The sequence below is a fragment of the Lithobates pipiens genome, unplaced genomic scaffold, assembly GCF_037356315.1.
Source record: "Lithobates pipiens isolate NorthernLeopardFrog02 unplaced genomic scaffold, aLitPip1_a1.2 Scaffold_3, whole genome shotgun sequence".
Taxonomy (NCBI): Eukaryota; Metazoa; Chordata; class Amphibia; order Anura; family Ranidae; genus Lithobates; species Lithobates pipiens.
This window is the reverse complement of record NW_027507790.1, coordinates 203414962-203436903: the sequence shown is the minus strand read 5'-3', so window position 1 is coordinate 203436903 and position 21942 is coordinate 203414962. Positions and strand designations below refer to the sequence as shown.

The 21942-nt window shown below is 46.2% G+C and overlaps 1 protein-coding gene across 4 annotated transcripts in view; it reads left to right on the top strand.

The window, feature by feature from the left end:
• The window catches only part of DDX4 (DEAD-box helicase 4), a 329051-nt gene that overhangs the window by 147645 nt on the left and 159464 nt on the right, over nucleotides 1-21942 (top strand). For 3 of the 4 annotated variants that reach the window (XM_077462713.1, XM_077462716.1, XM_077462712.1), the window contains one exon: nucleotides 14298-14360. The exons of the other annotated variant lie outside the window; for it this stretch is intronic. In XM_077462713.1, coding sequence (XP_077318839.1) covers nucleotides 14298-14360 — 63 coding nt within the window. The remainder of the gene's footprint in view (nucleotides 1-14297; nucleotides 14361-21942) is intronic. 4 annotated transcript variants of the gene reach the window in all.

The window sequence follows — 21942 nt, the reverse complement described above, 5'->3', positions numbered from 1 at the left end:
TGCAAAAACACAAATTCACCATAAGTATCAAACCTCATATACAAGAGTGTGTGAACATAATTAAAGTTGAACAAAAATATTAATATGGACAAGAAAAAACAATAAAAACTAATAAAAAACAAATTTTTTGATCAAAGTGACAACCGTGATTCGTAATGAAGTGTCCCATACACAATCAGATCAAATTGTGCAATTCGGTAAACACACTAAATTAAACGTGCAACGTGCTGGGCGGCCAATCCATCCGTGATGATCCGTGCAAATGGTGCTAATGCTATGCAATTGCCTCACTGCTGTGGGTACACAGCACCAATAGTAATGGACACCAAAGTAACCAGGGATGATTGCAGGGATGGCTGTATATCAGACTCTTTTGCAGACTTCTCTAACTTCCTCACTTGTGATGAATGGTGGATAGACTCAGGGGAATAGACCAGAGAGAACCGCCATAGTGTAGTATTTAAAATATGTGAATTTTATTGCAAAAATTAAAACTACTCACAAGCAAAGCAGGGATATACACATTGACAGACAGCAGATAGACCGGATATGGACGTCACTTCCGGGTTCCTACGCGTTACGTCGTCAAGACTTCAACTCAATTTTGGATTTTTAAGCTCATCGTTGTATATTATGCACAGAGTCACTTTTTGATTTAGGTTAGTGCCAGTACTGCTAACACCCACACAAACAACGCAGCATACACCTCCCCTTAGTGGTATAGTATCTGAACGGATCGATATCTGATCAGATCTATACTATTGTCCCCAGCAGTTTTGGTCTCCCAAAAATGCAGCGTTAGCGGGATCATCCCAGATACTTGCTAGCACCTGTGTTTTGTCCCATCCCAGATACTTGCTAGCACCTGTGTTTTGTCCCTTCGCCCAGCCCACCCAAGTGCAGTATCGATCGATCACTGTCACTTACAAAATGCACATAACTGCAGCATTCGCAGAGTCAGGCCTAATCCCTGCAATTGTTAACAGTTTGTCTCTTATATTCACCGAAAAAATAGAACGATAGAAACAAGAGGGCTGCCACTCACAACCCAAAGTTGGAACAATATGCTAATGAAATATAAATTTTGTTAGTAAGGGCGCTCGGCTCTAATAATATCTTATAATTACCAAATAAAAATGGGTGTGTTTTAAAAAAAAATCTGTGTAAAGTGCAAATATAGTAAATTCCAGTAAAGTGCAGCAAAAAAACAAACAAAAAAATACACACAATATATGAAATTGATCAAATTCAAAATGATTATATTTAAATTATACCATGTGCTAAAATGTATACCTCGTGGTGCACAATAAATAAGTTATAAAAAATCAATACTACTAAAAAATATTTATGAAAAGAAAATTATCACAATTAAGTTGAAAATATGCAAATTCAGTGATGCAAATGCTGGTCTTCTAATCAGTGTCCATAATCAGCATTGCTAGAACATATAAACAATCCAAAAGTGCAAGGTGCCTGGTGCAAATAATCCTTTGGGGGGTAGAACATCCGGTGCGATTTTTGTGCAATAGACGGAATTCACACTCACCGACTCCCCTGCAGGGTTAGAAGCGCATCCATAGTATTAGCCACTGTGTAGCTATTTGTTGATCCTAGTATCTTGCTTTCTGCCGGTCCCAGTAGTCTACTTGTCGCCTCAGGGATGTGTTATTCTCATTAAATATAAGGGAAAAAAACGCCCATAGCGTAATAATTTAACAGACATCCAGTATTTATTAAAATTAAGATCACTAATCACAAAGATACAATATACAACCGCAGTGTATGCAAGTACTGCCGCTTGAAGGAAGAGTGTGTATGTCCTAGGCCATGCCCTACGCTTTTCGTCATACGATGTCCTCTTGTAGTCTCCCCAGTTCGGCCATCGAGCGTGTGCAGGCCGCAGCTGAGGCTCGGCAGACCACGACATGCCTCAGCTCCAGAGGTGGTTGGTGAGCTTCAATGCTCCGAGGTATACATATGACCGGGCTACTGCTGTCTGGATCACAGTAAACCAGACCAGCAGCTACCCTGTAACTGCGCAGAAGTAGGTCTGTTTTGGAATGTTTCCCAGCTCTTCAGGACTGGTAAGTATGGCTCTCCCTCCTTCGGTGGGGTGAGCAGCTGGGCATTCCCTGGGGGGTCGATTCTCTCGATTCGATTTTCTCTCCCAAGTCCCTATCTCCCTCCCCCCCCCCCCTCTGAGGGGGTTGGCTGCATGGGCTGTGGGTGTGTGTGGGTTCGCTAGATTCTCACCTGTGGGGGCTTTGTGCGGCTGGCGTTGGACCTGGTCTGGGGGGTCCCAAAAAGGGTCTGTGGAGGTTGTTCTGGCTGTACGCAGGCAGCACTGTTCTAGGTTTGTTCTTTAACCATATGGCGCTGTCCGGCGGCCATCTTGGATGTGGGAAGGCTGTATTCCCCTTGTGTGCTTCAGCAGCCATATTCTTTAGGATCTCCTATTAGTTAAATTGGCTGCCATTTTCTTGAAGCCTGAGCGCTCTTTTCGCCGCAGTTCTCTTGTGACAGCATTACATGTGCTCTCACTTGCTTTTTCCAGTATTCACTGTGTATACTCTTGGCTCTTTTCTGAACGCTGAAGCTTGCTCTGCAGAGCGTTTCACCACTGTTATAAGCAGCTGCTGCTGACGGTTTTTCCTTTGTGCAACTGGGAACCTCCTAGGGACTAGAGGCACTGCTAGTGGCATTCCCAGAGGCCTCAGGGTGGTGAGTCTAGCGCTTAATACTCCCCACGCGACGGCAGCAAGACCTTCACTGTCCTAAGTCCCCTTGCCGGTGGCAGACAGGCTAGGGTTAGCATGGCTTCAGAAACTGGTGTTTCTTCCACTGAAATCCAGGCTATTGCAACCGGGTCACCTGTGGACAGAGCGGTGCACGTGGGCACCCTGATGGTGGTCCTAGACGCTTTTGTTGCAATGATAGGGGCGGTGCGTGGTAGGAAGGGTGCGCGTAAGAGGCCCCTACCCCTGTCCTCTGGGGAGAGCTCTGATGCAGACTCGGGCCCTGCTGCGGCTGGTGAACCCTGCTCTGACCTATCAGACGTGGCTGACCAGGACCGTTCGGACAGTGAGGATGAGTCCCCGTCCTGGGTTCATGCGCGATAAAGCGGTAGTTGGAGCACTTATCACAGCTGTGTGTGATACCCTGAAGATACAGGAGCCAGTGGATCCCTCTGCTGATGTACCGGTCCCTTTTAGGTCCCGCAAGCCAGCACGTTCACCTAAGGTGTTCCCGTATTTGAGTTATTTTGACAAATTCATCTACAGGGAATGGGGTCGCCCGCAACGGACCTTTTTCGGACCCCAAAAATTTGCTGATGCTTTACCCCTTTGAGGAAAGCCTTCTCAAAAACTGGTAGGCTCCTACGGTCGTGGACCCCCCTGTATCTAGGTTAAAGTAAGCACGATCCCGGTTGAGTGGACCCCTGAATTCAAGGACCCCGTGGACAGGAAGGCTGAGGCGGTGGCTCGCTTGTTTACAGTTGTGAGGTCAGCCGTGCAACCTGTACTGCCACCCGTACTGGTGTCGCAGACACTGAGGGGGCAAAACTTTTGCACCGCGAATTGGGAGAACAGAACGTCTCCCCTGTCTGCGTGGAGCTAGCAGACAAATTAGTGCAAGGCCTTAGGTACCTTTGTGACGCGGCCCTGGATACTCTCCCTCTGTTATCCAAGGCTTCAGTGTCAGCTGTGGTGCTGAGGCGCCTAATTTGGCTAAAATGCTAGTCTGCTTACCAGGCATTCAAGAAAGCCCTGACGGATCTTCCCTTCCTTGGCGAGCGGCTCTTTGGAGCCTCGTTGGATGACATTATTAAAAATGCCACTGGTGGTAAGCGTACCCTACTCCCACAGGCGAGGAAGGCTAAGGAGCCTCGCCGCACAAGGGCCCTCTTTTTCCGCTCACACGTGGCTTTTTCGTCCGCCCGGTTCTTTGGCAAAATGCCCCCAGCCCGACAGGATGCCCACGGACGGTCAGAAGCCTCCCTGGAACCGCAATCCTGCGACCAAAAGTGCTACCACATGAAGGTTTGCCCCCACCCACTTATCGGGTGGGCGAGGAGGGGTTCGCCTTCGGGAGTTTGCAGCCCGGTGGACCTCCCGGTTATCCGACCAATGGGTCTGCGATCTGATTTCCACAGGCTACAAGATAGTTTCTCTCTTGGCCGCCAAACAGATTCTTCCCCTCCAGCATACCCGTGTCCCTGGTTCGCCGGGAGGCCCTGTTAGGGGCGGTAAGGGACTTGCTAAGTCGGGGTGATTGTACCGGCTCCGGTATCGGAACGCTTCCAGGGTTTCTACTCAAATCTGTCTGTGGTTCCCAAGAAGGAGGAGTACGTCCGAACTTGGACTTAAAAGCCCTCAATCGCTTTGTAAAAGTGCAGAGGTTCAAAATGGAATCAGTTCGCTCAGTAGATGCTGCACTGCATCAAGGGGACTACCTGGCGTCCTTGGACATCCAGGATGCGTACCTGCACATACAAAAATTTCTGCGTTTGGCAGTCGGGGAAGCCCACCACCAGTTTCTGGCTCTTCCTTTTGGCCTGGCATCACACCCCTGAGTCTTTACCAAAGTTCTGGCTCCAGTATTGGTGTTGCTGAGGCAACGTGGGATCGCAATCGTGGGTTACCTAGACGATCTCCTGAGAGCGTTTTCTGCCTCAGAATTAGAGGAGGATGTGGCGATCAACATGCAGACACTGCGAGAATTTGGGTGGCTGTTGAACCTAAAGAAGTCGGTGATTGTGCCGACTCAGCGTCTGGAGTACCTAGGCTTGCTCTTGGACTCCAGGGTAGTGAGGGTCTTTCTTCCCTCGGACAAGTTGCAGACTCTCAGATCTGCCTTCAAGCTGCTGATGAACCGCAAGTGGTCGTCGCTTCGCTTTTGCATGGAGTACTGTGGCTCATGGTAGCATCTTTGATCGGCAGACCCAGGTGAGCCTGCCAGTCAGGGACTCTCTGATCTGGTGGTTAAGGTCCCCGTTGATTCAGTCCGGAGAATCATTCCTTCCCCTAAAATGGACAGTGATCACTACGGCCGCCAGTCTCTAGACTGGGGTGGAGTGATGGGGATTCAGTCGGCTCAGGGCCTCTGGTCGGCGGATGAATCCAAGTTGCCGATCAACCTGCTAGAATTGAGGGCAATCAGGCTATGCCTCCACACATGGTCGACGGGTCTTCAAGGCCGTCCGACCTGGATACAGTCAGACAACGACACGGCTGTGGCATACATAAATCACCAAGAGGGAACAAGACGCTCAGCCGCTGCTCGGCAGGTCGCTCAAATAGTTCGGTGGGCAGAGCGACACGTTCTGGCTCTGTCAGCCATTTACATCCCGGGGGTGGAAAATTGGCAGGCGGACTATGAGTCAGCAGATGTTGGACCCAGGATAGTGGGCGTTGCATCCAGAGATATTCAGGCTGCTGTGCCTGAAATGGGGCACACCAGATGTGGATCTATTGGCCTCCTGTCTCAATCGGAAGGTGACGAGATTTGTGTCCACGACAAGAGATCCGTGGGTGGAAGTGTCAGACGGGCTGGTGGCTCCGTGGGATTTGTACCAGCTGATCTACGCTAAAGCTGTTGCCACGTCTGCTTCGCAGAGTGGAAGCAGAGGGGATTCCAGTAATCCTGGTTGCCCCAGATGGGCCTCAGCGGTTCTGGTACGCGGACCTGGTGCATCTGGTGGCAGGCGCTCCCTGGCCACTGCCGCTGCGAGAGAACCTCCTATCTCAAGGTCCAATCTTTCACCCTGTTTTACCATCGCTGGCTTTAATGGCATGGCTATTGAGAGCCAGGTGCTGAGGAACCGTGATCTGTTGGACTCGGTGATTCCAACTATGCTGAGGGCGCGGAAATCTTCACGGAAGATATACCATCGTACCTGGAAAGCCTACATCTCCATGTGTGAGGAGAGGGTGGCATCCACACTCCTTTTCTATATCCAGGATCCTACTGTTTGTTCAGCAGGGAGTAGACCAGAAATTGGAGTTGAGCACCATTAAGGGGGAAATTTCAGCCCTGGCTGTCTTTTTTTTCAGCGACCCCTGGCGTCTCATTGGTGAGTACCTTTGTTCAGGGGGTACGGCATGAAGTCCCGGTGTGTCCGTTACCTCCATGGGATTTGAACCTGGTGTTGGCGCTTCAGAAGCCGCCATTTGAGAATATCAGGGAGATTCCCGTTGACCCTTTCACAAAGTTTTTTCTAGTGGCCATCACATCGACCAGGAGGGTTTCGGATTTGGCTGCCTTGTCTTGCAAGTCGCCTTTTCTGGTCAGCCACAGGGATAAGGTGGTTCGGCTTTTCATATCAATGAGGACATTGTATTGTCATCAATGTGTCCTAAGCCGAAGCACCCCAAGGAGGTGGCCCTTCACGCCCTTGATGTGGTTAGGGCTCTGAAGGTGTACTTGTCTGCCACAGCTCCCCTTCGGAAGTCAGACTCACGGTTTCAGTGGCTGGTCCTAAGAAAGGCATGGCGGTCTCATCGGCCACCATTTCCAGGTGGATCAGACAGATTGTAGTCAAAGCCTACACCTTGAAGGGGCAGGTGCCCCCCTTTACAGTCACGGCCCACTCTACAAGAGCAATCGGAATCTCTTGGGCCTTCCGACACCAAGCGTCTGTCGCTCAGGTGTGTAAGGCGGTGACCTGGTCGTCTGTCCATAAATTTACCAAGTTCTACAAGGTAGACGTCAGTGCATCGGCTGATGCCTGTTTTGGCCGCAAAGTTTTGCAGGCGGCCGTGTAGTTGCAATTTGGGTTTTTTCCTGGTTTTTAGATAAAAACGCAGTACTGTTTTGTTAATGCTCTGTTGCATTACCTCCGCTCTGTTGCGGTCTTGGGGTTCGCTTCTGTTGAGTATACCCGGTTATATGGTGGAGTTTTTCCACATACTGATGCTTGTGTGGGTTTAGTTTCACTAGTTCCCACTTGCCATGGTGGTGGAAGTTTTTATGCTGGTTTTTTTTTCCCACCCCTTGTTTGGCACTGCTTGGGGATGTCCCATGTAGTTACGTAGAGGAGCTGTCGGTCGGTGAATATAAGAGAAAATAGGATTTTTTGTAATCACCGTAAAATCCCTTTCTCTGTAATTCACCGACCGGCACAGCACCCACCCCTCCTTTTTTTCTATGTATACTGCTTGTTGAAGTACTGAAGCTGTTGGGAACAGTGGGAAGGGTTGATAGCACAGGGTCTGCCTCCCAGGGGCGGGATTAAAGTTCTGTGTATTGTGGAACAATTTTTCCTAGTTTCTCCTAATGGCAGGCTATACAACCCATTTAGTTAGAGAGGAGCTGTGTCGGTTGGTGAATTACAGAGAAAAGAATTTCACGGTGAGTACAAAAAATCCTATTTTTTTTCAGCACCAGTATCGGCAGGAATTCTCTTTCTGCTTTTTGTCGAACGGGCCATTTTCGGCCAATATGTTTCGGTGGCCGAAATTTCGGTGCATCCCTATTTAGCGGCGATCCTTTGAGAGCAGTGATACACTAGCAGTACAGGCCTGGGAGTTAGACGCCACCCCCCTTTATTCAGTGCGGACAACGTTTCCATCCCAGCCTGACAGATTGGACGTCTGTAGAGTGGGGAGCTTTTCTCTTTGCTTTTCCTGCAATTTATTGTAACCTAATTGCTCGCCAAAAATACTATTCATACATCTACCACTTTACTACCCGCTGACTGCAGTAGATGCAGAGGACTCAGTTTCTCAAAGGGAGTAGGAACCTGCACTAGCTGCAATTACTACAGCGCTCTATATACATTAGGAGGATACCATATTGCCTCAGCATAGGGACTTTGCTTTGAGGATTTTACCAAATAAGTCTATTTCTATCTATTTGTTTAGGATGAGTTTAAGATTGAATGTGGTAGCTACCTGTATCTTGGCAATGTTGCCAAATTCTAAACGAATGCGGTTGAGGTGCAATTTTATCTAATTGATGAATTTGTATTTTTTTTTTTTAATAGTGTTTTTCTATCACTGTCTGTTTCTCTTTAAAGATTTACCTTGGATTCTTATCCATGTTCTATAAATGCCACTGCAGTGGCCTATATAAACCACCAAGGCGGTAACAGTCATTCAGCTCTGAAGGAGGCTAGCCTTGGCAGATGGACATGTGCCGATTTTCTATCGGCAGTCCATATCCCGGGAGTAGAGAACTGGAAGGCAGATTATCTCGGCTGCCAGCAAATCTGCCTGATGGAATGGTCCCTACACTCAGGAGTGTTCCAGGAAGTTTGCCAACGTTGGGGATGGCCAGAGGTTGACCTACTGGCATCCAGGTTCAACAACAAGCTACAGTAGTTTTGTGTCCTGAACAAGAGATTCTCTGGCAACCAGTACCTCCCTGGTTTATGCTCTCTCTCTGATCCCTCTCCTTCCCCATCTGTTGCGCAGGATTTGTTAAGAAGCTAACAATGGACGGCCCGTGGATGCTTCATGGCTCCCCGATCTACTGTCTCAAGGTCCTATATGCCACCCCAATTTACGGTGTCTAAATTTGACGGCATGGTTATTGAAGCCAGGCTGTTAAAGGACCGTGGCATCTTGGGACCAATGGTGTCTACCCTAGTGAATGATAGAAAAACTGTCACTAGGAAGATTTACTATAAGGTCTGAAAGATTTTGTATTGCTTGGCGTGAAACCAAAATAATGGCATCAATGGAAAGATGTGATTGGGAGAATTCTTGCTATATTATATTAGCCTAACTCCTGTGTCCCATGATGTTTGAAAAAGAAAATTTCTTTTGTCATGCCTGTAAAATCCTTTTCTTTGCGTACATCATGGGACACAGGTCCCTCCCCTCTTTTTTGAGTATTCAGTGCTTGCTACAAACTAAAGCGCTTCCTGTATGGGAGGGGTTATATAGGGGATCACTTTCTGTCTAAAGACCTTGTCCATTCACTGAGATGAAGTATAACCCAGCAGGTAACGAATATTAGCCTAACTGTGTCCCATGATCTACTCAAAGAAAATTTTTTTCCCAGTAAGTGTGACGAAAAAATCCTATTTTTATATATATTTGTATTCGAAGTTTTAATATCAATATTAATAAATACTAATTTATAGTTGGCTATTGGCACCGTTAGCGCAAGATAAGCTTTAGAAAAATGTTTTAGTTTTAAATTCTATGTTTGTCCTCGCACTGGTTTGTTGCGTTTCCATTCTGGTGTTAACAATCCTGCTCGGTGCATTTTTGGTCAGTTAAAAAAATGCACCTCCCATTCCAAATGCATTGAAAAAGCAGTTTGCTGTTTTTGAGTCACGTGACTTATTAAAAGAACACCATAAGTACAGTAGATAATGGTATAATTGGGTCAAACATTGCAAAATTGCGTGCGTTTTCGGTTCCATTATCAGCACCCTTTTTCTCACTGGCCAAATGCCGATAACACCATTTTCAGCCCAAATGTTTTAGCGGCTGAAATTTCAGTGTATCTCTAGTTTTGTAGGCCACTTGAATCCTTTGAAGCAAGAATTATTTTCTTATAAAGTCAGCAGCTACAAACACTGTAGCTGCTGACTTTTAATAAGCACGCTTGCCTGCGATGTCGGCCGCCTGAGCCCGATCTGTCCATCAGATTGGGTGCAGGCGCCGCCATTTGAACTAAGGCAAACAGGCAGTGGAACCTTGCAGCTTCACTACCCATTTGCTACTGCTTATGCACGAGTCGCGTAGTGCTTTATGAATGGCCACCTGTATTCTGGGACACACACACACAGTTACCAGAAGACAGCGCGCCCCATTCCGTAAGACAACGTGGGGAGAAAAAGAATGAAGATCACCGCGGAGTAGAAAGTGCCAGATTAGTATGATCTGCCTAGCAACAGCCATTTCTGCTAAGTAAAAAAAATATATATTTTCTTCAGATTTTTTTTAGGTGCATTTTTATGTAATTTTTATTTATTTTTTTTCCTTTTAGGGTGGACCTACGCTTTAAACTTGTCTTTTCTTTATAAAATCATATTTTAAAAGTATATAGAGCTTTTGGATTAAAGAAATCAAAACTGCTTAAGTTTTTGATAAATGTATTTTTTTAAGACTAGTTTGTATTATCAAACGGGTAGGTGGTAATGAAAAGAAGCCAGCATGTTTAGCAGTAAAAAAAAAAAAATCATTTTCTCATTCGTTCATTGACAGACACAGCGTTCATTACGATGGGGTTATATCGCCTCTATTGGGAGTAGGACTAGGCAGAACAAAAAGCAAACGAGAACCTGGCTACACCCATGGGCCGTCCTTCAGTCAGTATATATCCCCACCCTGCTCTAGGTATTCAGTTTTTCTTTCTGCCTAGTCATGGCTCCCTGTTGGGACCTGTGGTTCTTTGGATTTTTTTTTTTTTTTTTTTTCCTGTGATATGCAATCAACTGCTGGGCTGGGTGACAGGCTGGATAATATAGATCCTGGTAGTTTACCCAGCCTGGCCATCAAGTGCGGCAGACCTTAGCTCTGCGCTGGGTCAGCCGTGACAAGCCCATTGTGGACCAGGGCGGCTGGCAAAATTAAGTCTCGCATAGACAAATGAGTGGGCTACTGCTGTCTGGATCAGTCTCCCCATGACCGACAGCCACTCTGTCTAGGCCGGGGGTCTGTCTGAGAGCATTACCGCCTCTGTCTGACCGTGCCCCCTAATCTCCTTCCTTGGAGAGGTCGGGCGCGGGTGCACTCTGGGGTGGTTGGTCCCTCCGGGGTTCTCCTCCATACCCCCCTACCCGGGTGAGGTCCAGGCTTATGGCCTAGGATCTTTTGGGTCAACGGCCCTTTTTTCCACCTTCAGGATATCTGGGGTGAGACCTGTAAGGAGGTTGTTTTGGAGGTCCTGGGGCTAATTTAGGCCTACCACCCCCCCCCCCCCCCCCAGCTGTTTTTTTCGCACTTAATGTATCTGTGCGGGATTCTTTTCCAAGATGGTGGCTGCAGCGGAGGGCCAGTATCCTTTGGGTAAACTGTTTTGCTCGGAACGCATTCCCTTCCTCTTATTCGAACAAATTTGTCCATGACAATGGGGAGCGTCCAAAGTGTCTTTGTTGTTTCCAAGAGCTCTTGCTGTAAGGTACCCCTTTGGGGAGTCCCTCCTACAATAGTGGGATGTTCCACCAGTAGTGGACCCTCTATCTCTAGGCTGCTCAAGGCAACTGTGGTTCCAGTAGAGGAATCTCTGGTTTGCAAATTCCAGCAGACAAGTCTGGAGAGGGAGCAGGGTCCCCCTGGCTTTGCTGCAGTGGGGGACCTATTGGTCCAGGTGCTACAGTTAACCGCTAGGTCGCTTGGCCGCAGTTTTCCTGATTGCTGAGCTCTGTTTCCTTAGTGGTGCTGAGACATGTATTTTGGGATGGTAGCATGTCGTGTTTTGATCTTGTCCGGTTACAATTGGTTTACTGGCTGTGTTCCTCCAAGGAAGTTTTCTGCTTCCAAGGGCGTTAGTTGCCAGACTGCTGGCTGTTCTCTGCAGGGGCACTGTGCAAGCCCTGTTGCGGTCATGGGGACTTTAAAAATTCTATCGACATCACAAATGCTACTTACTCATTCTGTTGTGTACCCATCTCCTGCTCTCTTTGGTTTTTGCTGTGGATGCATTATGAGCAGGGGTTGTTGCCTCTTCGGGTCTGGCCACAGCTCCTCAGGTGTTCACAAGGTGTTGGCCCTGGACCTGTCATGGTTGCGTTGATGGTGGGGGGGTTTGCTATACTGGGTTGCCTGAAAGATCTTATCAAACTCCTCTACTCCAAGGAGTATCGTAATTCTTATACAGACCTTGACTGCTTTCAGTTGGAGTCTATACTATTGGATGCATGTTCGGCCCTGCCAGATCATTGGATTATCTGAGCCTGACCCAGGCTTTAGCTGTGGACTCACAATGTTGCTTCTCCCGGACAATACTCCGGAAGTTGCATGTTGCATTTTGTTTTTCATTTACTGTCTGGCAGGTGGGCTCCTCTGCGGATCTGCATGCTGGTGTTAGGTCTGATGTTATCTATTTTTTTTTTCTCCCATTGTATTGAATAGGGTGACCACCGATGCCGGTCTGCCCGGGTGGGGAGAGGTCCTAGGACTGAGCTCTACTCAGGGTTGTTGTAGGTGAAATTTGGACTACCGAGTGATATCTTGGAACTTCATGCGAACAGACTAATTCTGGATCTTGAAAGGATAGACTTTGGGGGCTCCCGGTACAGATCCAGGCAGGCAACGGCGGTGGCTTATGTCTTTTGCCAGGGCAGGCCAAAACAGGCTGTTCCCAGTATCCTCTGCTTGGCAGAGCATCTTGTTCCTGCCTTTTCTGGCATAAGCTTTCCAGGAAGTGAATACTGTAAATCTGATACCTCAGTTGGTTAGGGTTGGACCACAGGGTGGGCCCTTCACTGGGATGCATTTCATCGTATAGTCTCCGAGGGGGCACGCCTTAGGTGGTTCTGTTTTTGCGTCTTGGTTGAACAGGATGGTACCAAGTTTTCAGGCGGCTCTAGTGACCCATGTTTACTCTATGCTTTTCATTATTTCCAGCCTTTGCTGTGGTCTTTTTGACAGGCTGCAGGGATTTTGGTCATCCTGTTGGATCCAGATGATTCCCGGGGGTCTGGGAACGTTGACAGGGTGCGCCCAGTCGCCAAGATTTTTCTAGGTGACTGCTTTTCAGGAAGGGTCTACGGTCTCATGGACCATTCTTCCATCCTGTTTTTAAAGGCACTGGTATTCAACAGCCTGGCTGTGATGAGCCAGGTGCTACGGTCTCCATCACGCCTCTTGGGGGGGGGGGGGGTGTAGAGGGAACAGCCCTGAGTACCATCAAGGCCCAAGTGTCAGCCTGGGTGATCTTTCAGCGTCTCTCGGTCTCGCACTTCCTGGTACGTACCCTTTTCCAGGGGTTAGAGGTCTGTTAACACCAGTGCGGTAGTTCTACTGTTCTGGGACCTGAACTTGGTAATTTTGGTTCTCCAGAAGTCTCTCGATCCTTTTTCAAGATATTCTGGAGATTCCATTACTTTCTCTGGCTCGGAGGATGGTCTCCTGGGTCTTTCGCCTCCGCTCAGAGTGTAAAGAAGGGGGTGTTATCTTGTTCTTCACCTTACCCAGGTTAAGTTGGTTTGCCTTTTTGTTTACAGAGTTCTGTCCTTAGATTTCCATTTGAATAAGGACATTGTATTGTCTTTGTGTCCCTAGTCAGCACTTTCTGAGGAATTTGCCTTATCTGCCCTGAAGGGGGTATTTGTGGACGGGCCAAGAAAGGGTTGTCACTGGTTTTGTCTACAACCTGTCTCTGAGTGGGGGGATGGCTGTTCTGTCAGGGATCGGGTGCCTCCTTTCCTGTTATGGTGCTTTTTCTCTGGGGCGCTTAGTGCTTCTTGGGCCTTCTGTCATCAAGCATCCATTGACCAATTTGGCAAGGTGCCCACCGGTTGTTGGTGTACTGGTTCACAAGTCTACAAAGTAAATAAATTGGCATCTGCTGATGCCTCCTTTTGGCCGCAAGGTATTTTTGCAGGCCGCTGGTTAGAGGGTCTATTCCGTCTTGAAGAGGTATTGTTCAGGTTGGGTTCCAGCTTGTACTGGGTAAAGTTCCTGGTACCTGGTTGCCTCTTGTATTAGCTTTGGGATTTCCCCCCCCCCCCCCCCCTAATGTTGGCACTGCTATGCTTTGGGGTGTCCCTATCATTATGTAGGCGGTCTCTGTGAATGAATGAGAAAATAGGATTTTCTACTTAAGGTAAAATCCATTTCTCTGAAGTTCATTGACACCACACCCGCCCTTCTGTGGAGTTCTTTTGATATGTCTATTACTGCTTACTACTAAACTGAATACCTAGAGCAGGACGGAGTTATATACTGACCGAAGGATGGCCCATGGGCGTAGCCACGTGCTTGTTTGCTTTTTGTTCTGTCTTGTCCTACTCCTAATAGAGGTGATATAACTGTATCGTTATGAAGGCTGTGTCTGTCAATGAACTTCAGAGAAATGGATATTATGATAAGTAAAAAATCCTATTTTTTCCAGCTGGTAATAGTAAGTGTATAGATGTTTCTATATCTTGTGTGTGTGTGTGTGTATACAGCACTATAAAAAAAAAAGCTCTACTTATTTTATCTCTGTGGTCCGATGATGAAATCTTTTTAAAGTAGAATTGAAGTGAAAAATTGGAAGCAGGCATGTTTTTAATTGCAGAAGAGACCAACAATATCTCTCCTGCAATAAAATAAACATGCCTGCTCCCATTCTTCTGTAGAGTACACTGAGCTGCGCATCTCTGCCTCGTTTTTAATATATATTTTTTTTAATAGGTTTTAATGATGAAACCTCTGGAAGAGGACGAAGGGGTGGAAGAGGAGGGACTTCATTTTCTGGTGCGTTTTAATTGACCTGAGAGAATCTTTAAGAGCTATTTTTGGGTTTTAAAATAAACTGCTGTTATAGTTTGTATTCAACAAGCTAACACACCAGTAGGATGAACAAACTAGCACTGTCACTTTTTAACTGTTTCAGTTGTCACCACTATTGTACATTGTTGAATTAAATCATGGGGTACATCATGGTGTAGGCAGGGATTCCCGTATCTATTGATCATTTTTATTTTTTTCTGTATTTCTCACAATCTGCACGTTCCCTTACAAGGGATTACATTCGGTTGAAATGATGTTTAGTATTAACACTACGTTTTAAAATGTTTACATATGTATAGTGTATAAATGTAATAAGGCCCCTTTCACATGTGCAATCCAATTGGGCCCACCTGCTGGTTTTTCATGGGGATCTGATCAGACCCTCTAGTCTCTTCTATACAGCTCTGTCAGCTGAGAATCGCCGCCATCTGATCCTGTCGACCAAAAAGACGGGTGGTGATCCTGTTCCCCCATCCGTCCATCGAATGGCGCCAAAAAGGCGTTCCATTTCTATCCAATTGCACCATAGAGGAGAGCAGTACTGTGTCCCCTCTGCATAGTAGAGTGTACTAGGGGTACCCATATTCACTAGTCTCGTGAGTCGACTACGGTTATCCGTTCCATGCTTTGATTCCGCGATGCATTGCGTTACGTGCGCATGGTTAAAAAAAATCTTACATCAGGCGACACAGAGACATAGTAATTTACTATGTGGGTTATATTGGACCGACAGGTGCTGGACACTGGCACGCCTCTAAAGGCATGTACTCCCCTATATAACCCTTACCATTATTGGGAGTCCTCCATTTTTTTTCGCCAGTGTCTAAGGTGTTGGTCACGAGTAAAGATATGCTGTGCTAAGCTCCACTGGTAGTAATCCTTGTAGGGGCTAGCCATGCTGACCGGATCCGTTCTGATGTCTTTTTCATGAGTTAAATGAATTGTACCTGGGCCTCGTGCCCGAAGAAACAAGGTTTTACTGGAGGTTTCCTAAAAGGTCCCAGAGTCCACCGTGAAGGGTGAAGATTGGGTTTTTAGCTCTGAGGCATTTCTCCTTCCATGTATTATGTTGTCATGCCTATCTGTCACCACTGGGGGCTGTAATGAGCACTCACCGTCCTAATGCTGGAAACAGCAAGGAAGCCTTCACTCTCCTCTCCTCTAGCCACAACAGATCCTCTGGTAAGGAGGGTCTGGTCTCCTCCTGTGCCCCAAATATTTGTTTTTTTTTCACGATGCAAAGCAATTTCCTTTAGATAAAAAAAAAAAAAAGTACAGACTGCGGCCGCATCAGCGGAGGATTTACCCCTCTGCCATGCCTACAGGTCCACAGGATGCTGCTTAGACAGGAAAGCACCTTCCTTTGAAAAGGGGCGGGGAGGGGTGTGTGGCTAAGGCATCGGACGCCGGCCACACATGGAGGAAGCTAGTTTTAGCACTGTATATGTGACAACAGAGCAGCTGGATGGCTTGGTCAGGTTAGTGAACACGGGCTTATTCCTGTGTCACATTATACTTTACTGAAGCTAGGGTTAATAGCAGCTAATGGCGCTGAACTATAGCCTAGCAATGTACATTCTTTTGCATAGTCCTGCTGCTTTATGCTTCAGGCTATCAATGGTAATGGGACCAGGAACTTCTCTAAAAGGTTATTTGTTTTGCACTGTAAACTAAATCCATTCCCAAAAGAATGTCATCCTCGTCTGAGAGGGATACGGTTAGTCAGATTGAGCAGTCGGATGTAGAACACTTCAGTCCCTGCATATATCATACAAACACGTGTTTTTTTTTCTACCATTTGAAAATCCATGTCCATAGTGAGACTAAACACAGGAAATTCCCATCTAGTCCTCAGGGCCCTTTTGTTGAGGTGCAGGAGGCTGGGGTTCAGGTAGATATTCCCAAATATTGGAAGATTTTTTTTATCCTCTTTGGAGGATCCTAATATGGAAGCTGTAGCATCGCATGTCAGGTTGCTTGTGTACTTCCTTACTCAACCATTTTGTTACCTGCAGCACAGGCTTTTGAGTTATCTACCGCTTATTGGGTTCATTAGAACCTCCCCCACCTGGGAATGTGTTTTCCTATTCATGCATAGCTAAAAAAAAAAAAAAAAAACTTATGTATTCTGAATGGTAACATCCGGATAAACCATTTTATCCTCCCAAGAAATCTTCCAAACTTTATGAAAGAGGATTTCTATGAAGAAAATGGGGGTTCCAGCAATTGATGCTGCAATCACCTCAGTGAGCAGAGTGTCGCATGTCCAATGGATAATGCACTGATGTTAAAGGATCCAACAAATTAAAGTTGGAACTTCCTTTTAAAGACTATGTCTTTTGCAGTTCAGTAGCGCAGCCGATTCTTTCTGCAATTGGTGCATCTCGGTCCATTAACCCTTTGACGTTCTGCGCCACCATTTTGGTGGAGCACATTTTGAATCACGCCAACTCATTGAAAAATGTTGACTTCAAAGGGTTAAGGAACAGTTTTTGGAGATGCCTGAAATTCTGCTTGATCTGCAGGCCCGGCAATGGGCTGGTGTATCTGACGCACTGTCTCACAGTAGATGCTATGAAAGACACTATCGTTTAAGCCTTGAGGCTTATGCTTGGACTAGTGCATTGTCACAGAGTTCCATGGCTGAAATATTGATCAGCCGAAGCACCATGTCAAAGCTCTTAGCCAGTTTGTTTCCCTTCATGGGGTATGGTTTTTTTGAGACGATCTGGATAAGTACATCTAAAAAGACCTCCAAAAGGGGTAAAGCTCTCTTTACCAGTAAAAAGAGGTTGAAACATTTCTCCTTTTATCGTGCTGCCTCTCCTATGCCAGGGGCATCTGCCTCTAGGCAGTCTCAATGGCCTCAACCATCAGGTTCAAGGGAAAGTCCCCAAGGGCAGCACCAGGATCTTGGGGCAGAAAGCCCACAAAGCAGAATGCTAAAGCCTTATCATGAAGGGGCACCCCCACTCGTTCGGGTGAGGGGAGAGGTCCTGCGATTCTCAAGATCTGGCAGGGACAATGTCATGACAGATGGATTTCTGCAATTTTTTTCTGTAGGTTACGACTAGATTTCAGTTTCCGTCTCCTAAGGATCCAGGGGGGGGGTGAAAAGTCTCTTTCTGACCTCTGGATCAGCTGTTAACCAAGTCGGTGATATCAGAGGTTCCCTTCGTGGAACAGGGGGTTTTGGCTCAAACCTTTTAAGGTTCCAGAACCAAACAGAGGTAAGACCCATTCTAGATCTCGAAGATCTGAACCCGCACTTAAACAATCTGATCCTTTCACAGTTCGATCGGCTGTGTCTATCCTGCAAGGAGGGGATTTGTGTATCTCCATGTGCCAAAGTTTGCTGCTTACCAGAAATTTCTACGGTTTGAAATTTAAAATAATTTTTTCAGTTGTGGCCCTGCCATTCGGCTTAGCCACAGCACCACAAGTCTTCTGAAAGATTCTGGGACCTCATTTAGCCAGGTTAAGGGCTCAAGGCATAGCGGTCCTAGCCTATTCGAAGATCTACTTTTAATAGATCATTCAGTCTTAAGTCTAAAACCAGAGTCTGATCTCAGCCGACAATATCTGGAATCTCTAGGTTTGATTCTTCTTAAAACCATCAAGGAGATTACAGTACTTGGGGGGCTGGTTATAGATGCCATACAAAAATAAGGTATTCTTACTCCAGACAAGAATCGGTTCCATTGTATGACTAATTCAACTTGTCAAAACAAAGGCAAATTCCTTCGTTCGGCCATGCAGAAGATTTTTAGGGGAAATGGTGGCCTCCAAGACCATCCCTTACGTGCAATTTTTTTTCAAACTGCTTCAAGACACCACACTGTCGGTCTGGAATAAAAAAAGATTCAGGCCTTGTTTGTTTCCAATGCGCTTGGCTCCCGACATAAGTCAGAGCCTTAATTGGTGGTTATCCAGCAACAGGGAAAATCTTTATCCTGGAAGGTGTTAACAACAAATGTGAGCCTTCTAGGCTGGGTAGCAGCCCTGGAATAAGATTCTGTCCAGGGGAGATGGTCCAGGTTAGAGGACCTTGCCTTTAAACTTTTTTTTTTGGAAGTTTTGGGCAGTACGTCTGGCCCTAGAATCTTGGACGGTCAGATTACGGTACTGTCCTGTCAGGATTCAGTCTGACAAGGCCACAGCGGTGGCATACATCAATCACCAGTGGGGCATGGGAGGTTGTGCAGCCCAAAAAGAGGTGAGTGTTCTAGCTTGGGCAGAACACAACATTCTTTGCCTATCGTCAATTTTCTTTTTTCAGGCATACTACTTGAGTCGCCAACAATTCATTCCGGGAGAGTGATCTCTTCACACCGACATCTTCCTAGCGATATGTCAGAGTTTGGTTATTCCGGACATGGACCTATTCGCGTCCAGATTCATCAACAAGGTCGATTACTTTGTCGAACAAAGGGTCCCCTAGCAGGCGGAAAAGATGCATTAGGCTTCCCATGGGATCAGTTTTCACTGATCTAGGCATTTCCTCCAGTTCCACTTCCACGCCTTCTCCGCAGCATTAAGCAGGAACAAAAGGTGATTCTGGCAGCCCCAGCGGATTCCAGAAGATCTTGATTTATCAAGATCATAAAGATGTCAGTAGGAGTAGCCAGACCTTCTTGCACAAGGTTCATCCTACCTTAGACAAAAAATGTAACAGGTTTGACGGTTGAATCCCACTCTATAAAAGAAAATGGGTGATCTCCTTCGGTAGTGTCTACTTTGATTAATGCCAGGAAGCCGCCTTCCAGAATCACTTAATTTAGAGTCTGGAAGGCATAGGTTTCTTGGTGTGGATCCAGGGGTTGGCACCCCAGGAAGTATGTCATAGGCAGGATTTCTGATTTCCTGCATATGGGATCTGAAATGAAGCTGGGCTCGACTTCTATCAAGAGGAAGATCCCGGCCTTGTCAGTGTTTTTATTATGGCCTCTTGCTTCCTACTCTTGGTACGTAGCTTTTTCAGGGGGTTACATGGTTTATTCCACCTATTAAGGCACCTCTAAATCCTTTTGGATTTAAAATTGGTCTTATTGGCTTTGCTGAATCAGCCGTTTGAACCTTACGAGAAATTTCCTTTGTTATTTTGAGAAGAAAGATAATCTTTTCTGGTTGCCATTTCTTCTGCTAGAAGAATATCTGAACTAGCGGCTCTGTCTTGTAAGAGCCATATTTCATCATGCATAAGGATGAGGTGGTTTTATGTCCTCATCCTGAATTCCTACCAAAAGTTGTAACAGGTTTTCATTTAAACCAAGATATTATTCTTCCTCCTTTCTCTGCAGAGCCTTAATCTAGGGAAGAGAAGGCACTACACTCTTGATGTAGTAATAGCCATCGTTCTATTTAAAGGTGACCTCTCAGGTTCGCAAAACACAGGTTTTGTTTGTACTGCCAGAGGGTCCAAGATGTGGACAGGCAGCATCAAGATCTACTATTTTACAAATGGATTTGTCAAGTAATTGTTCAAGCTTTAGCTTAAAGAAGAAAATTCTTCCTTATGTTAGAGCACACTCATCCAGGGCGATTAGTGCCTCTTGTGTGGTGCATCATCAGGCCTCTATGGCTCAGATCTGTAAGGCCATGACTTGGTCTTCGGTTCATACGTTTTTCAGATTTTATCAAATCGATATCAACCACTTGACAACTGGGCACTTAAATCCCCCTCGTGACCAGACCAATTTTCAGCTTTCAGTGCACACACACTGAACGACAATTACTGAGTCATGTAACACTGTACCCAAATTAATTCCCCCCCCCCCCCCCCCCCCACAAATAGAGCTTTCTTTTGGCAGTATTTGATAACCTGGGTTTTTTATTTTTTGCGCTATAAATGAAAACGTATTTTTCTTTGTTTCTGTGATAGTTTTGCAAATTAATAATTTGTCTTCATAAATGTTGGCCACAATTTATACTGCTACATATCTTTGGTAAAAATTACCCAAATTAGTCGATATTATTTAGCCCATTTCTTGAGACCCGAACAAGCCAGGAAAGTACAAATACCCCCCAAATAACCCCCTTTTTGAAAGTAGACGTTCCAAAGTATTTAGTAAAAGACCCGGTGAGCTTTTTGATGTCATTTTTTTCCCACAATTCTTTGCAAAATGACTTTTTCCACAAAATTGTCATTTTAATAGGTTATTTCTCTCACATTGCATGTGTATACCACAAATGACACCCCAAAATAAATTCTGCTACTCCTGGTGAGTATTACGACAACACGTGTGGGACTTTTCCACAGCCTAGCCACTCAGAGAGGCCCAATATGCAGGGAGCACCATCAGGTGTTCTAGGAGCATAAATTACACATCTAACTTGTTGACTCTATCTATTACACTTTTGAAGGCCCTGGAGCACCGGGACAATGACATGTGGCACTGATACGCCACACTGATGTGCCACTGATGACAGGTGGCACTGATAGGTGGCCAGTTTATCTTCTGTGTTCTTTTTTTTTTTTCTACTCACGGCTGCTGCAGCTGTTCAAGTCTCCCTCGAAACATGCTGTCTGTGAGGAGGGAGAGCCGACAATGAGAGATGATCTCATATGTTTACATATGAGATCATCTCTCATTGGACACGATTGCGCTGTAAACGGCCACTGTGATTGGCCATATACAGCGATCTGTGACTGGCTGTGTCCAAGGGAAACGGCCAGCACAGAACTTCCCCGATGCGCGCTCGCGGCAGCGTGCATTGCAGAAATAAACAGGACGACGGCCTCCCGACAATTGGCGTCCGCGCTGTAGCCGTGTTTCGGCTATAGCGCGGAGGCCTGGTGGTTAAAGGTCATGAAGATATTGCCTTTGGGCGCGGTATGAGTCCTCTTGCCTCCTGTTTTTTTTGTTCCCCCCTTTCAGTTGTCATTGCTATGGGACATCCCACACAGTAATTACTTTGATGTACATCAGGGGATACAGAGATCCCTCCCTTCTTGGTATACACTTGCATTGCTTGGCTACAAAACGGAGGACTCAGTAATGGGATGGGTAATATAGGGGAGTGCACGCCTTAGGGGCATGCAAATGTCCAGCACCTGTCGGTCCGCTATAACCCACATAGTAATTACTATGGCCCTGTGTCCCCTGATGTACATTAAAGAAAAGGATTTTTACAGGTAAGCTGTTTTAAAATCCTATTTTATCAAAAATTTCAAGTAGTCGGGAGGCCGAGCCAGTGAAGATATCGTATACCAGTGTCAGCAGAGGATGTGCTGCCTCCAAGAAGCGGTGGTGTCTGACCATTTGATAAAGCTCTACTTTCTTTTGGCTCAAGTGAGTGGATACAATCCAGTGACTTTGCTCTTTAATAATACAGCATTGCGCAATACTTTTTCCATTTTTTTTCTTTTATTTGAATATTCACTTCATTCACACATCAGCGCTCAAGTCATTACTCTAGAAACATATCTTGTTGGATGTTTAGTCTGCTCGTCAGTGGCCACTGATTGCACACTCGGGTGTTATTTAAAACCATTGCGAATGCTTTTCTGACAGTTTTGACCATGGAAGGTCTACAGAGGTATCAA